The 14,048-nt window shown below is 36.4% G+C and overlaps 1 protein-coding gene across 3 annotated transcripts in view; it reads left to right on the top strand.

The window, feature by feature from the left end:
• Window positions 1–14,048, top strand: part of INVS (inversin) — an 85,120-nt gene that overhangs the window by 34,151 nt on the left and 36,921 nt on the right. For 2 of the 3 annotated variants that reach the window (XM_057423048.1, XM_057423049.1), the window contains 4 exons: window positions 1,094–1,267; window positions 5,106–5,273; window positions 11,225–11,405; window positions 13,891–14,000. In XM_057423048.1, coding sequence (XP_057279031.1) covers window positions 1,094–1,267; window positions 5,106–5,273; window positions 11,225–11,405; window positions 13,891–14,000 — 633 coding nt within the window. Of the gene's footprint in view, window positions 1–1,093; window positions 1,268–3,351; window positions 3,564–5,105; window positions 5,274–8,423; window positions 8,565–11,224; window positions 11,406–13,890; window positions 14,001–14,048 lie in introns of those variants that run through there. The other variant, XM_057423050.1, reaches the window with a different exon arrangement.

Here is a 14,048-nt window from a genome sequence, read left to right on the forward strand (position 1 = left end):
AAAAATCTAATATTTTTGGAAACACTGGGGACAGTGAGCAAAACTGGGAGACAGCACACTCATTTTAGGAAAGGTTAAAAGTTACAGTGTGAAAAGTATAGGGATGTTTAAAACATGGTCACACAAGCTAGATCCAGAAGTTTTGCTTTAAGGAGTTATTGCTCCAGCTGTTGCTGGTCCTTGGTTGAAATTTAACTGCTGAAGGTGGTTTGAAAAACCCAGCAGACTTTGTATTGAAGTGGAACCAGCAAAGTATCACAAGTAGCATCTCTGACATATAGACAATAACCTCCAAGCAAGGGGCAATAGCAAGTTAAGGGTGGCTTTAGATTAAATCACTACAGCTTCTGCATTATTGCATGATTATATCTGTAATTTTTGACTGGCTTCATCAGTTATTTCTGAAATAAAACCAGATTATTTCCTTTGGGATCCACCCTCAGTCAGTAGTCGTGGGAGCATTTCCACAGTATTTCTTCTGAAAACCTACTAAGTCCAGAGTGTTAAGTATTTTAAACATGTTGCAAACCTAGCTATCCCATCCATTTATCATGCATACAGTAGATCAAAATTCATATACAGTTCCCAATTTAAAAATGTAAGAAACTATCAGTTTTCTACGTATTTCCTGCTCATTCAGATAAGTACATTATATCTCTCTGAATCATTCCTTGTTATTTTTCTTACTTTCATTTTGAAAGTTGTGATCTTTCTTTGTATTTAGTTTTATTTCTCATCTGATAACTGTTTACCTTGCTGAAACCAGCATGTAATGGTCTTATTTCAGTTTTCACATGATGTTTATTGAGGTTAAATTCTTAAAAAACTCTGACAATATTGCAGAATTTTGGATATTACTGAACCCTGCCTTACACAGTCTGGTAATGGAAGAAATGTATCTTATACCAAATAACAAAACAAGAGTTAATGTTTTTTTAACAAAAAATCTTTATTAGCTGTTTTCAAAGCTTGTACCTTGTTTAGTGGAGATTTTTTAGGCACTGTAATAATACAATACTAAATATATCTAAACAGTATCATTGTTTGGTTTGATAAACTGGAATTTATCTATTTATTTATTTATTTGATCCAGGGAAATTACCGCTTCATGAAGCTTTTACTGGCTCGTAGAGGGAACTGGATGCAGAAGGATTTAGAGGATATGACACCATTACATTTAACTACACGTCACAAAAGCCCAAAATGTTTAGCTTTGTTGCTAAAGCATATGGCACCTGGAGAAGTGGATACCCAGGACAGAAACAAGGTAAAAAAAATGCTTATTTTAAGACAACATTTGTAACAACTTTAGAAATTGGTGTTACATCAAGCAGTTGTGTGTGATTTTTTTTTTTTCTGTCATAACAAACTTTTTCTGAGTCTTCAAAATAGTGGCCAGCGCTGGTGTTATAATGATCGCATCTCTCACTCCTGTTCCTCAATGGAGGAGGGATGAAAGGTGGAGAAAATAGGTTCAAAAAACTCATGGGCTGAGATAATGCACTGGGATAAAGACAAGAAGATTGATTACTTGTTACTGTCATGGGCTAAACTGACTCAGCTTAAACAAAATGAGTTTTATCTGATGCCAATTAAAATAGTTTTGCATATTGAGAAACAGAGACAAAATTTAGAACAACACCTTCAAACCACCACTACCCCTTTTTTCCTGGCTCAATTTTAGTTCTCCACTTCCATCCTCAAGGACAGTCCAAAGGTAAAAGTATCTACCCTTAGACTAAGTCTGTCAGGGTGACTGTCTTTTTTTCTGTATCTCTGTAATTAAAAAGGGACAATTTTTAGAGTCCCCTAGTCATAGATGACTTTTTTACCTGGGATAGAATGTGATGCCATTTATCAGTAAGATTTTCTAAGAGGGTCAATAAAAAGTACCAAGTTATTGTTGTTATTATTGTATTAAAATGGACCTAGTGGCAGCAGAAGGTCTGCTCTCAATGCATATGCACTGTTGCTTCCATGAATGTATCATTTAGTGAGAGGGATGTGATGATGAAGTTGATCTGGCATGAGACATTCATTTGAAGCAGACCACCTGTTAGCCACTTTGACATTTATTTTGTGAAACTGCAGACTTCCTCAGGAAAAAATGTAATCTTACTATCTGCAGAGCTTTACATTACTACCTTCTTAGAATAAAGGCCTTCAGACTAATTTTCTGTATCGGTATTGACAACAGTTGCTTCAAAGGCCAGGAAATCTCGAACTGACTTTCCAGGTATATCATATAATACATATGTTGTCATGACTTGTCTCATGTCCCTTTGCAAAGTGAAGTCATGCTCTACCACATCAGTAAAATAACCAGGCTGCTTCAGATGCTTGTTAAAAAGGACTAGCATTAAAATGACCATGCAGAAGAGATGTCAGATCTTAGAAGGAAAGTGATACAGTTCTGAAAAGAGCTGATTTACTGTTACTTTTTATGCAGAGGGGTACTGCCAGTCCACAGTAATAGCACACTAACCCATTTTAAAAGAGGAAAGTTATTTAGCATATAGTAATTGTATTCTTTTTTAGGTGCTCAAATTAGGGTAGTTCTTAAGTTGGAGTGCTTAGCAATGCTTGCTTTAAAACTGATATGAAGCGGTTGCCTCTGTTAACATTATTAGTAGAGTATGAAGAGACATAGGATTTTCAGGCAGTCCAGACTGACATTCTAGGTAAAGCATTTCTTGTGTTTCCACATATGTTTTGAACTAAACAGATTCATCCTTCTTGATGGCATGCTTGTTGTGTGTCCTGTTTTGGAGATGATCACATTGCCTTTAGTAGACGCATCTTTAGTAATTATTGCAGACCTATTAATCTGGAAATATCTGGTTTAAATTTTGTCTGCTTGAGCAGTTTGTGTATTCTGAAATCTGAAAGAGACTTCTTTCAAAGATCCCAGAGATAGAAATGTTCTCTAAGGCAATTTTTTCCTGCAAGGATATGGTAACAAAATGTGGGACACTGAATGTGGATAGCAAAAGGAAAACCAAAAAGCAATTATGTAACTACCACTGGCAAAGTAGGTATGGTGTGGAGTAGAACTGGAACTGTTACTGTTGCTGGAGGCTTTTTGAGGGTTGGGCAGGTAGGTCCCTTGAAGTTTATAAGTGATCTTGGAGCTGGTGAGAAAACTCTCCCCACCAGCCTCTAATCTGTCACTGATTCAAATAGGAGTGTCCTGATGAAGTGCATTTGGAACCGCTGATAACCAGTGTACCGGCTTGACAAGGCTGGTGTTGGGTTTCCATTCTACCACAAGAGGTCACAGTAAGAGGAGGCTGGACTCCTAGTGATGTAACTGCTTAAACTCTGAAACCCTTATCTGATTTTATCATCTAGGAAGCAGGATAAGACAGCTGCAAGCCCAGTTCCCAACAAATGAATCTTCTGTCCTCTCTGGACAATGGAGTTGAACCAGCCTGTGGCCTAGCGCTCAGCTGTTTGCCTTCCAGGATATTCTAACATGTATCATGGAAACCCTGGCTATAATTACAATAGTCATTCTGGAGAGGTCATGCTGACTTCCTGACCATGTTAATTAATTGACAAAGGTAAATGGAAACCAGCCAAAACCTTTTAGGAACCTTGCCTGTTGTTTAGCAGATTTCCAAGGCAGTATTAAGGCATTGCCAGATTTCCCACAAAATGCAGAGCACTTTTATTCCATTTTGTGTCATGAGTAGTCACAGTAGCAAAGATGGAATTCAGGTTGATTAAAGGCGGTCTCAGGGACAGAGTCCAACAAGTTTGACCCTGTTAGGCACAAAGTTTTTTAGTTTCCGTTACTGCAACTTGCACATCAAGATTGTCAAATGTAATTCCTGAACGCGAGGGAGGTCTTTCACTTCCATGTAGGCAACTGGCTGAAAAGCAGATGTAGGTGAGAGAAGCCAGTAAACCAAGGCTACGTTGGCCTCCCGGTAATCAGAAGTTTTTGTTTTCACTGCAACTGTCAGTTTCTAGGAATACTGATTAGCTCTGCTTAAGAAATAGTATTTATTAACTTACTGCAAATTTCTACTGCTAGAAGTTTTTTTCAGTTCAAATCCTGACAGGCTGTGATGGTTTGAACATGCTTTATGGTGCTATGCTGTATGTTGTTGTATGTGGTGTCAGCTGTCAGACCTTTCCTTGAAGCCCCTGCAGTTATGTCTTAGAATGAGCTCTTTTCCAGAAAACTACCAAGTAGACAAAAAAGTTGTGCTATCATATTATCTCACCATGGTACTAAACTAACAGCTTAAAGAAACAAACACAAAAAATGGGCTCCTTTTTGCCTTCTTCCTTTACAGAGATGTTAGGGATACCATAGTGAACTCATACGTTCTATCTCACTGTTCAAGGATGTTAATCCAGGGTATTGTAGGTTTATACACAGATGTCCTGCAGCAGTGCAGCAGTTATTTTCTGTTTTCAAATCAAAATAATTTGTAGGGGTCAGGGGAGAAGAGAGGTGGGAAATAAAATTCATTCTGTATCTTACAACACCCTGTTACTTGGCAGTTGGGATAGATGTGCCTGATAAATGAAATGCTTGTTAATGTACCAACATTTTGCTGTTTAAAGGAACCCCACACATTGGTTTATTCACGTAATTGTGAACACTGATAATGCCCATAAAAAGCCACTGGTAGTCAGGAATTGAAGAGAGATCTGCAAAGGGTTAACCTCAGAAAGAGAGAGTTCAGGGGTGATCTTACCAATGTGCATAATGGGAGGCAGTAAAGAAGATGGAGCCAGACTCTTCTGATTGGTCTCCAGTGAAAGACGAGAGGGCACAGGTTAAAATAGAATAAATTCTGTTTAAACCTGAGAAAATATTTTTTTTACTGTGAGGGAGGTCAAACACTAGAACAGGTTATCCAGAGGGGTTGTGGAGTCTCTGTGAAGATAACTAGAAATCTGACTGGACATTATCCTGATCAACCTGTTCTAGTTGACCCTGCTTTGGGCAGAGGAGTTGGACTAGGTGATCTTCTCTTTCATTCTGTAAAAATGTAATTAAATCATATTTCAGGTTCTAACCAACTTTAACTTTCATCTTATACTCATTTTTCATCATGTTTGTAAAACTTGTGAATATTGTGTTCCAGCAAACTGCACTGCATTGGAGTGCCTACTACAATAACCCTGAGCATGTGAAACTTCTCATAAAACATGATTCAAATATTGGAATCCCTGATATTGAAGGAAAAATCCCACTTCACTGGGCAGCGAACAACAAGGACCCTAGTGCAATTCACACAGTGAAGTGTATTCTGGTAAGAAAGCCTATTATATATGTAACACTTTCTGTATTTATTACTGTACTCTGATAGAAGTCTATTTTTTTCTCTTGAAATTTCTTATTTTAGTCCACTGACTCCTTGATAATGAAATCATTTGCTTTTCCTAATCTCCAGAATTTTCTAAGAAATCATCTGAAATATTCTTGCTGTCTTGAGAGGGGTTTTTTTGAGTTCTGTGGGTGAATATCTTTGCTCTAACTTATGGATTATATACATACTGTCTTAATTAGTTTGATGTAACTATTCATTTTGGAGATAAGGAATGGAGGAAGGGGTTGCAAGTTCTAGTTAAAATGGCCAGTTGTATTACTCATCTTGGTTGCATCTTGCACACTGATTTCTTTCTTGTGTGGCTTTTCTTCATCATTTGAAAGTTTATTTCTAGTTAACTGTACTGAAAAGTCTTATTTGGTCCTTCAAGTCAGAATTCTGGGAAGTATTTGCTCAATTACCAGTCTGCCTATGATCAGTTTATTGAGAGACTTTCCAAATATTTTTGTGTACAGATTTAATATTTTTTTCTTGATGGCATATTTTCTCTCTCTTCAGTATTTCAGTTTCATTTTATACACTGACAGTTCTAATGAAATCACATGTTCAGCTTGATCTTCATGTTGATTTTTATTCTGTGGAAATCTCTGAACTTCACTAACATGGAAAGATGCAGAGGTTTCAATTGAATTTTTCTCTCATGTTACAACAGTCTCTCTATATCTTTGTCTTTCAGAAGTAGGCAGATATTGATTGTAAGCCAACTACAATGACTTACACATCAGTTTGCCTGATTAGCTTGCAAGTTGTGAACTTGTGTGGCATATGAATATCTGTTTTGCTTTTCTGCAAATCACATTGATAATTTTACAATTACTGATAGTTTTCTAGTATGAAAATAGTTTTTGAGAAGTTTCTGGTGTTAAGGTTTTGGGGGGGGGAGGGTTACTACTTTTGCTTATTCAAGATACTTGCAATTTGGACTGAGTTGTGAAATAATTTGTCACAAACAGAATTTTGTCACAAAGTTTCAGTTTGTATATACCATGTACTTTTCTGCCACACTAGAGAAAAAAATCTGCTGAAAAGTAGGTAAGGATTGCAGTATTCAAATACAGACTTTTTCAAATGTTACATAGTCCAGGTAAATGGTTTTAAAAGTTGTGGTTGGTTGACCCCAGCCAACAGTGTAACTTCTGCACAGCCACTCGCTCACTTCCCTCTTGCAACACTGGAAGAAAATAGAAAGAAGGCAAGAAGACTTGTGGATGAAGATAATGGCAGTTTAGTTTGCAAAGTAAAAGCTGTGTGCAAGAAAGGGAATTTATTCACTACTTTCCATCAGCAGACAGATGTTAGCCACTCACAGGAGAGCAGATAAAGAGCTTCAGCACTCTTAATTGTTGTTTGGGAAGACAAATGTTGTAGCCATGAGCATCCCCCAGAGATTTTTTTCTTACGAGTATGATGTTATATGGTACGGAATATTGCTTGGGTCTGTTTTGATCATCTGTCCTAGCTGTGTCCCCTCACAGTCTCTCACCCACTCCCAGCCTACTTGCTGGTGGGAGCAGGGGAGCAGGACAGGACAGGACAGGACAGGGCATGAAAAAGAGAAATCTTTCATGCTGTGCAAGCTCTATTCAGTAACAGCCAAAATAATGGATGTCTTATCAACAGTTGTAATCACAAATACAAAGCCCAGCACCATACCTGCTGCTGCAAGGAAAATTAACTCCATCCCAACCATGTACTAAGAAGGTGAAAAATGTGTGTCTCCTTACTGAGGGTGTTCTTGAAGATTCTGTTTGAGTAACACAGGATCATGATCATGTCCATTTTTTTTTTTTTTTTTGGTTTTTGATGATTTTTTTTTTTAATCTGACAGTTAAAAGAGTGTATTCTTTATTCCATCTAGGTTTTTTCATGCATGAACAAAATTTATATATTCCAAATTATATTTCATATAGTTATAACTATATATGCTTATTGATGGAGTGAGATAATAGCAAGTTTAAATGAAAAAGCAATTTAGCTTACAGAATATGCTGTAAAAGATGATGATGCAGAAACATTATCAATCTGTTGTTGAGTTTAATCCTTCAGTAAGATCTTATCTCCAAACCAAAGTGTTTTTCTTACTTGTCTTGATAGATGTCTACCTAGCAGAGTTCACAATCTTCCCCTCCTTTCTTAGCTACTTTTTTTTTTCCATATTGCCCAGTTCCTGATCTGTTGCCCAAGTATCATCTTTTCATTCCTCTTTAGGTCTTCACATCCAGGTTAACTTTATAGTTTTTCACATCCTTTCTGTATGATATTTCTAACATACATACCCATACAGTTAAAATTTCGGTCGTTTTGTGTCTTAACTCACATAACTGCATTTCTAAGTTCATGAGAATATTGTCCAGTAGTGATAGCAGTGCCTTTGCCTACAACTCTGTGTCATTGTTGCCTCTCCATTTTTTCAATTACCTCCAACACAAACCATTTGTCTTTGCTTTCATGATAAAGTGCTATAAGCAGTAAGCTATATGCTGTTGCTCAGATAGCAGTCAGACATGGATAATCTACCTCACGTCAATCTGCACTGGCAACCTCTGTTGTCTGCTAAGTTACAAAAAACAACACTGCTGTTGTTTCTCTCATGTTATGTTTAAAACCCTGGAAGAATTGCCCACAAAATTATTTTTCTCTAGTGTCCTACTGAGAATTCTCTGGTGCTGCTTTACAAAAATTTGACAAAAGTTAAGCTGTTGGTTTTATTAAGACCACAGGCTATGATACTGAAAAATACTCTTGTTTTTCCATGCTTTGCCATCTGGATGTGTCCATTTGTTGTCTCCTGTTTATAAATTCATAAAATTAAGGGTCGTCTTTCTGTTTGATGTTTGTTAGCCCATTGGAATTGCCAAAATAATAATGAAAAGAGCTCAGCTGAATGTTGAACAAATAGGTTGGGTTTGCAGAGGTGACAGTCACACACAAATTTATTGTATCTAATAGTGAAATCCATGAAATACAGCAAAAATGGAAATCATGACATATTTGGAGAGTAAACATGTGAAGTAGAGGGAAACTCTAATCTGGAGAACCTCTCATGGTCAACTTCCTTTTCCACCTTTCCAGATTCAGCAATGCTTGGTTACATGAAAACGTTGGGAAGATGTAAGGAGAAAAGAACAGAATAAGGTTCCATTAATATGATGGAAGCAACTGCTTAGTACTCTCTGTCTATTTTGTATCTCTTCTCTTTATTTATTCTTCATGGTAAGAGACATGATATTTATTTATACAACACTTTCCATATTGCCTACAATTCCATTGTTCTAGTTACCACAGAAAAAATGTGTAGATTCTTTCTTCTGTGTATTGTGCTTAAAATATTAATATAGTATGACAGTTTAGTTATAGCTAGTTAGACACCAAAACCACTTAAAATCTAAAGGAATTATGCTCTTTAATAGGCAGAAAAAGGTTTAGAAGATTTTAGTTAAAGTGGCCAAAATTTCAGAACACGTGTACTTTTACACTAGAATATAAGCAGTAGAAGTAGTAGCTTTGTCATTAAAAGATTCTTTATCGTTTTGCAAAAATAACAGTTTGGTTATGAGGAGATGTTCTGAGCAACATCAGTGTCTTTGAGACGGGAGTTTTAGGAATCATGTGTTTAATATGTTGTTGTGCTTTTAAAAAAATTACCTGTCCAGATTACATCAGTAAATTGCAGGTGAAGTGAAGAAGTATTTATTTCCTTGTTTGTGCATTTTTTCCAAGCAGGTTTTCCAGTGGTTGAGTTGGAATTTCAGTAATAACTTCTGTGCATATCATCATTCATTTTTAGTCATTCTGAGAAAGTGATTCTCATAAAGATCCCTTCCAAATTTTTGTAGTCGGCTCTTTACTCCCCCTGCTGAGCTCTTTGGAGACATGGAGTAAGCATACTATCAGTTAGCTTTCTCTTGAGAATTATTAAAGCTAGGGAAGACAAAACTTTTCACTGTAATGACTCAGATAAATGCTTTTGAATGCTTATTCAAAGAACTGTTTTTCATGCTTTGATTATTGTGGTTTGTGCGTGTAACAATGTTAACTTTACAGTTGTAGTCAAAAGATTCATATTTATTGGTTTTTTCTGGTTTTAATAGATTATCTGTTGTACTACTGGCTAGATAGATATAATAATGACCTACAGTATGTTTAAGTATATTAATTTTTTCTTCATCAAAACATAGCTAGCTACTAAAATCTAAAATTGATGCATTTTTTTATATGTGAGGCAATTTAATTAGCATTTGCGTACAGTGTGCAAAGTATGTGAGGTTTTAACTTTAGAAAACTTACATTAATCAACTATTAGAGGTTTAAATTGACACTGTTAGAAAGACAATGAGAATCAATGATTCGGGGTATTGCAGATTGAAGTTACAACTGCAGTATTAATTTAGCCATATTGTACTTAGGAAATACAGTTAAATGTATTTATGTTTTTATCTATTAAATAGAACATACAGAATGTACAACCCTGGTCAATTAATATTGTATAGAAACCATAACTGTAATTTCCTGGCTTTCTGCTTCTTCATTTATCATTCTCAATGTTAGATGTTTGTTTTCTATGTAACAGTTACTGCATTTCAAATAATGCAAATACAGGTGATTTTATGGCCTATATACCTCGTGAAACTCAAAATTTCACTAAGTTTAATGAGAAAGGGATCAGGAACTTGCTTTAACTGTTAACAAGTTGCACTGATTACAATCTCTGTCTTCCTTCATAAGTATATTTTCAGATGCAGTGTGGCTCTGTATTTTCAGGAGGATTCTTGTCAGTTTTCATGATTTGAAATCCACTCTAGTGTTAGAAGTTAAGTATATCAGGACTACATTCCTTTTTTCTTTTGCACAGGGTTCCTACAACTAAATTGCTGGAGATACACTCCCTAGAGTTTATTTAAGCTCCTGTTTCAACATTCTGCTTCTGCTCTAAATGATTGGTTTCCTGCATTCTGAGTGTCTATTGTTTTATTGTTTACCATATTCTTTAGATGCATCTCTTTTATCAGGAAAGTGAAATTTAAAGTTTGTATTTCATGGCCTTTATGCCTTTATGATATTTGCCATGTGGAGATCTCTGCAATGCTAAGATGATATTCTTTTATTTGCACGTGTTCTTTTGCCAGAGAAAGAAAGACATGAAGAGAAACCTGTCTAGAAAAAAGTTGATGAGACAGGAAATTATCATAATATGAAACTATATAGCTAGGAGCCTATGTGAAAGTAATTTATTTTTTAAGAAAATGTGATTAAATGTCAAATTATATCTGTTAATGGCTATGTTATGCGATCAAATGACTAATCACAATACTTTAAAAGATTTTTATATTCAAAATTAAGCCCATTACAAGTAGATGCATTCATTAGAAGTGCTCCTTAACTTACTTCTGTCAGCTAGAGGCATTGACAAGTCCTTTAGAAATACTGATAGTTACATGGTTTAAAAATACTAGAAAAATATTATGATGAAAGCCATAAGATGAACTTGTCCGAAAAGGGGAGTACCCTAGGAGAAAAAATATGAAGATATATGTGTTGTGTTCAACTTCGAAAATCAATTAAGAAGATCTAATTATTTCCACAAGAGTCTGAATTAGTCTTTTAAAGATCTGTGCAAGGAGCCACTTGCACAACAGTGATAGAACTACAGGGTATGTACTGAAAATTAGGTCTGTACAGTAATTTAAGAATAAAATTTCATAAGAAATACTTGAAAATAGCTTGTACTGTGACAAAAGTCTTTGGTTGTAGAGCTATATTGTACCAAACAAGGACAGTTTATCTCTTTATTATCAGACACATGCACAAAAAAAAACCTGTGAAGAGTATACAGCTTTTTCTTCAACTTAATTTTTTTATTTTTTTTTTTAAAGGAAGCTGCACCTACAGAATCTCTGCTTAACTGGCAAGATTATGAAGGACGAACTCCTCTTCATTTTGCTGTTGCTGATGGGAATGTAGCAGTTGTTGATGTCCTGACCTCTTACGAAGGCTGCAATGTGACATCTTATGACAACTTGTTTCGAACTCCCCTTCACTGGGCAGCCTTACTTGGTAAACTGGACAGTGCTAAAGTTATAGAATCACAGAATGGTTTTGGTTGGAAGGGACCTTAAAGATCATCTAGTTCTAAACCCCTGCCGTTGTCAGGCACATGTTCCACTAGATCAAGTTGCTCAAAGCACCATCCAACCTGGCCTTGAACACTGCCAGGGATAGGGCAGCCACAACTTCTCTGGGCAACCTCTGCCAGTGCCTCACCACCCTCACAGTGAAGAATTTCTTCATTAATGTCTAATCTTAATCTACCCTTGTTCAGTTGAAAGTCATTCCCCCTTGTCCTTGTAAAAAGTCCCTCCCCAGCTTCTTGTCAGCCTTCTTTAGGTACTGAAAGGCTGCTCTAAGGTCTCCCCTGGGCCTTCTCTTCTCCAGGCTGAAAAGCCCAACCTTTTCAACTTGTCCTCATAGGAGAGGTGCTCCAGCCCTCTGACTATCTTCATGGCTCTCCTCTGGACTCAGTCTAGCAGTTCCATGTCCTTGCGATGACTCCCATTGGGGTCTCTTGAGTGTGGATTTACAGGGAAAGAATCACCTACCTCAACCTGCTAGCCACACTCCTTTTGGTGCAGCCCAGCACATGGTTGGCTTTCTGGGCTGCGAGTGTACACTACTGACTCGCATTGAGCTTCTCAACCAACACCCCCAAGTCGTTCTCCTCAGAGCTGCTCTCAATCCATTCTTCACCCACCGGGTATTTGTATAATTTATAATTAATTGACTGTGGTGTTTAATCTGTCTGTCTGTTTTTTATTTAATTCCAGCCTGGCATTATGCGACTAATCTCTTAGTACAATAATAGTTTCTGCTAGGCCACAATTAGAAGTTTGTGTGTAGACTGGGTTTTTTTTTAGCTTCAAATTCTCCAAAGCATTGTAAAGTACGTTACTTCCCTATGCTATATGTGCTCATGATTTTCAGGCAATTAGAGCATACTGAGATGTTCTTGCATGTGTGACTTTATTCTTAGGTAAAAAAAACAAAACAAGTGGTACTTGAGAGCAGTAGTGTCTGAAGTGGAGTATGCGCATCCCAGTGTGTATGCAAGACAGTCCATTGGAGTGCCTAAAGAAAATATCAGAACTTCTGTTTATATTATTTTTATCTGAAAAATAAGAAAACTTTACAAATGTTTAATATATGGATTGATACCAGCACACTCACTGGTGCATGTGTAAGATAGTCATAGGGTTTGCGAGGTGCCTGAGGGAAGTGAGTGCTTCATGATGTGAAGGGCTTGGCAGTGGCATCATCAGTCATTTCTTTGCTTTCAGCTTATTGTAATGTATTGCAGTTTATGTGTATCCAGTTAAGTGGATTTATGTATTGTATTATCTAGTTTTACCTAAATACCCTTCACAAAATAGACAAGTGACTTAAGATTCCCAAAAAGAAACCACAAGTGAACAACAAGAAAATGGAAGACCTGGCGCTTCTACTCCTACTACAAGCTCTCTATCAGACACATTATGACAGTCTAATCAGATCTGACAGGAAGTTTTATTCAGATTAAGTTTTTTTCTGTTCAGATTGCTATCCAGAGACTTAGAGGCTGTGTAAATTACATGTGTGAATTTTGCATGGTTGGGTTTTACAGGTTACAAAACTGCATCTGTGCGAAACGGGTAAAACCCTGATAAAATATAAATAATCTAAATACAGGGAAATGCAACTCAAAATGACAGGCACAAAAATAAAATTATTTGGAAAATTAATGTCCTATTTTTCATTCTCCTGTGTGCAGGAGGAAAAAAAAAATAACCACCATGTACCACCATGGATAAAAAGAAAGGATCTTCAAACACTTTCTTTTTTAACAGGCTTCATCCCCGTGACCCTTTGGGACTCTGTAGACAAAGAACGCCAATAAAAGAATCAAATTGCTCACTGGAGCGAGTTACTGTAACTCCGGTGACAATATACATGTAGTTTGATTATGTTTATTTAAAGGAAAAAAAAAAAAAGAGTGTGCTCAGATTTGCATTTTCATTCAAGGAGGGATATTGAATTTTTACGGAGAAATGGTGAAACATTTCAAGTGTGATAGGATCGTTCTTCCAAAGAAATAGTCATTATCACTTGGTTCAGTCCAAGAAGCAAAATTTATTGGTTTTTTTTGAAATTGATTGTATTTAAGAGAGAAGTTTTGTCTGTTGGAAAAATGGATTGTCTAATCAATGTGGAATAACGGGGGAAGATGTGCCAGGACCTCTAGAGTCCTTTGTGAACTTGATGAGGTCTCTAGGTGGCAAAGCCCATGGGGAACTTCTGATCAGTAAATCATGATTAATTTTCTGGGTTCTGTTTTTAGGTTAGATACTGAGTGCTCTACCTAGACCTCAAAGTCTGTTCATTTTCTTTTGGTTTGTTTTTTTTTGTTGTTGTTTGTAGTTGTTGTTGGTTTATGTTTTGTTTTTCTTTTAATAAGGAAGTGTTTAACTTCAGGATTCAATACCTATGTGGTTTTATTATATTATTTCAGGTCATGCACAGATTGTCCATCTCTTATTAGAAAGAAATAAGTTTGGAACTATCCCATCTGATAGTCAAGGTGCAACACCCCTACATTATGCAGCACAGAGCAACTTTGCTGTAAGTATCACATACCCTAATGTGAAGTAAATATATTTCGCTGAAATA

The sequence above is a fragment of the Pezoporus wallicus genome, unplaced genomic scaffold, assembly GCF_028554395.1.
Source record: "Pezoporus wallicus isolate ANWC-B61680 ecotype Strahan unplaced genomic scaffold, APGP_CSIRO_Pwel_v1 contig_749, whole genome shotgun sequence".
NCBI classification, from domain to species: Eukaryota; Metazoa; Chordata; class Aves; order Psittaciformes; family Psittacidae; genus Pezoporus; species Pezoporus wallicus.